This window comes from Microtus ochrogaster, linkage group LG5 (genome assembly GCF_000317375.1).
Source record: "Microtus ochrogaster isolate Prairie Vole_2 linkage group LG5, MicOch1.0, whole genome shotgun sequence".
NCBI classification, from domain to species: Eukaryota; Metazoa; Chordata; class Mammalia; order Rodentia; family Cricetidae; genus Microtus; species Microtus ochrogaster.
In genome coordinates, this window is record NC_022031.1 from 58,683,227 (window position 1) to 58,686,017 (window position 2,791).

At 49.9% G+C, this 2,791-nt stretch overlaps 1 protein-coding gene across 1 annotated transcript in view; it reads left to right on the top strand.

Moving 5' to 3' along the window:
• Positions 1-1,892: 1,892 nt before the first annotated feature.
• Rab2a (RAB2A, member RAS oncogene family) overlaps positions 1,893-2,791 on the top strand; it is a 76,000-nt gene continuing 75,101 nt past the window's right edge. Inside the window, exon 1 of the mRNA XM_026786641.1 lies at positions 1,893-2,174. Within this exon, the coding sequence (XP_026642442.1) occupies positions 2,129-2,174 (46 nt within the window). The 5' untranslated portion in view covers positions 1,893-2,128. The remainder of the gene's footprint in view (positions 2,175-2,791) is intronic.

Here is a 2,791-nt window from a genome sequence, read left to right on the forward strand (position 1 = left end):
AAGATCAGTCTGTGTCCACCTCCCGCACTGGGGGTCCAAACTCGAGTCCTCACGCGTGTGCAGGAAGCCATATCTCCAGCCCATATATTGATATTTCAAAGTGCCTATCACCCACGTTTTCCAGAGAAGTGAACTGAGGCTCGGAGGAAGATTTGAAAACCACGTGCTTGGACTGGGGGGGAGGGCTCAGCAGATAAAGACACCTGCCTCTGGGACTGGCGGTCTGAGGCTGATCCATGGGACCCCACATGTCTTGGGAGAAACCCATTCCAGGAAGTTGCAAGCTGACCTACTGGCAGTGCCATCGTATATACACGCCTACAGTCATAGATGTGCACAACAATCGTAACAAAAAAATTGCCTGTAAGCTTTGTATGTATTTCTGTGTTTTTCTTTTACACACCTACTTCTTTCTCCTCATAATTTCCCTTGTAGCTCCTGTATACAGCTCTATATGTATATACCTTGACATACAAGACCCTGTGTGGCCTGGCACAGACAACTTCTTTGATGAGCTATCTCCTCCAGGGGAATATTCCTGATTCCAAAGGAGGCTAGGCTTCTATAAACATTCTCTAGGAGTTTCAACTCCAGTAACTTTGCATGTCAAATTCTTGTCCTGTCCCTGAAACTTGGACAAACCACCTCCAAATATTGCCGCAAAACCTAGTGAGTCCCTGCTTGGCAGCCGTGCAAATGCTATAGTAACCAACTACAGCCATTCTAGCACGATGGTATTGACCGTAATCACAGAATGGCATTCTTCCCAAAGGGAGACAATATCAGTTAGCAGAAAGCAGGCCACTAAACCCCACTCATTCCTCCTCCAGTAAAGAGGGATTGAGCCATTAAATTAGCTTCTTTATACAACTTTAAATGCCCCGTTATGAATTTTGTATATTCTGCTTATTTTTTATGCTTGAGTGTGCGTGCGCACTGCGCATGCGCGCACGTGCGCATGTGTCGGCGGTTTTTCTCCCTCCACTGTGGTTTCCAGGGAAGGAACTCAGACAGTAAGCCTTGCATGGCAAGTACTTTATCTGCTCAGCTATTTGAGGGATACGCGTTTCTGAGACAGGGTCTCATGCTAGACACTCCCCCCCATGTAGTAAAGAATGATGTAGAACTCCTGCTCCTCCTGCCTCTATCCCAAATGCAGATTATAAACGTATGGCTGGCTTGTAGTAACCTTTTTCTTTTGATACACTTTTACTCATATCTGGTTCAGACATGATCTCTCTAAAAAACTATTCAGATACTTTAACTCTCTCCTCTACCTTCTTCCAAGCTTGGGCGTTTTAAGAAATGGGTCTGTCTCTAGTTGCTACTACTGGCAATATACACAGAATACACATTCAAAGGCAAAAAACAAAACAAAACAAAAAACCTTCAAAACTGTATACACACACACACACACAAAACCAGTGAAAATTAACTTTCCCCCAATTCCATCATAGAAAGGTGTTTCTTTTCATATTGCACATACTTCAGTGTTTCATACATAGAACGTGATTAACCCATATAAGTACACACTACACAGCGCTTAGCATCAAGGTCTGTTGTACGTGCACATGGACATCTACTTGAAGATTCATACAGATTTGCTTTGGTTTTTACATAGGTGTAGGAGCAGCCGAACAGCATAGTATTCCGGGACAGGGACGTACCAGGATTACTTCCGCCCGACTGAGTTGCCCAGCACCGAACGCCCTTTCCGCCTCCCGTCACACGGAACACGTCGGCGGCGGAACCCCAGCCGGCTCCGGTCTCCCCGAGACCACCCGGTGGGGGGCGGAGCTGCGGGTGGGCGGGGCTCCGTGGTAGGCGGGGCTCCGAGCGGCGGGCGCGGCCCCGGATCCTCCCCTCTCCTCCGGCGGCGCCGGCGGCGGCAGGACTTCCGGGTCGGCGCGGAGGCGGGGCGGAGGCGCCGCGGCTGTTATTGTTCCGAAGGGCTGGGCCGCTGCGATCCGCGCTGGGCGCTGTCAGTTCGTCCCTCTTGCCCCTCGGGTCCTTGCTGCTTGCTCTGACGGCGGGGCCCGGGTTCGCGGCCGAGCGGCGCCGGTGAGGGCGCGGAGGAGGCGCACAGCGGGAGGAGGAGCCGTGAGCCTGGCACGGAGCGGCCGCGGCCATGGCGTACGCCTATCTCTTCAAGTACATTATCATCGGCGACACAGGTTTTGGTAAATCGTGCTTATTGCTACAGTTTACAGACAAGAGGTTCCAGCCAGTGCATGACCTCACAATTGGTGTAGAGTTTGGTGCTCGAATGATAACGATTGATGGGAAACAGATAAAACTCCAGATCTGGGATACCGCAGGGTAGGAGTCCTTTCGCTCTATCACGAGGTCATATTACAGAGGTGCAGCAGGGGCTTTACTAGTGTATGATATTACAAGGAGAGACACGTTCAACCACTTGACAACCTGGTTAGAAGATGCCCGTCAGCATTCCAATTCCAATATGGTCATCATGCTTATTGGAAATAAAAGTGACTTAGAATCCAGGAGAGAAGTGAAAAAAGAAGAAGGTGAAGCTTTTGCACGAGAACATGGACTTATCTTCATGGAAACTTCTGCCAAGACTGCTTCCAATGTAGAAGAGGCATTTATTAACACAGCAAAAGAAATTTATGAAAAAATCCAAGAAGGGGGTTGCTGAGGAATCCCATCTGGACGGGTGAGTGTGTGCTATCCCGGGGTAGAGTGTCCCGGAAGAGAGCACAAACCCCCTTCCCTCAGCTCCTGCTGCAGGGCTGTCTTTCTTTTGCACGACCCAGCCCCCCAGCACCCC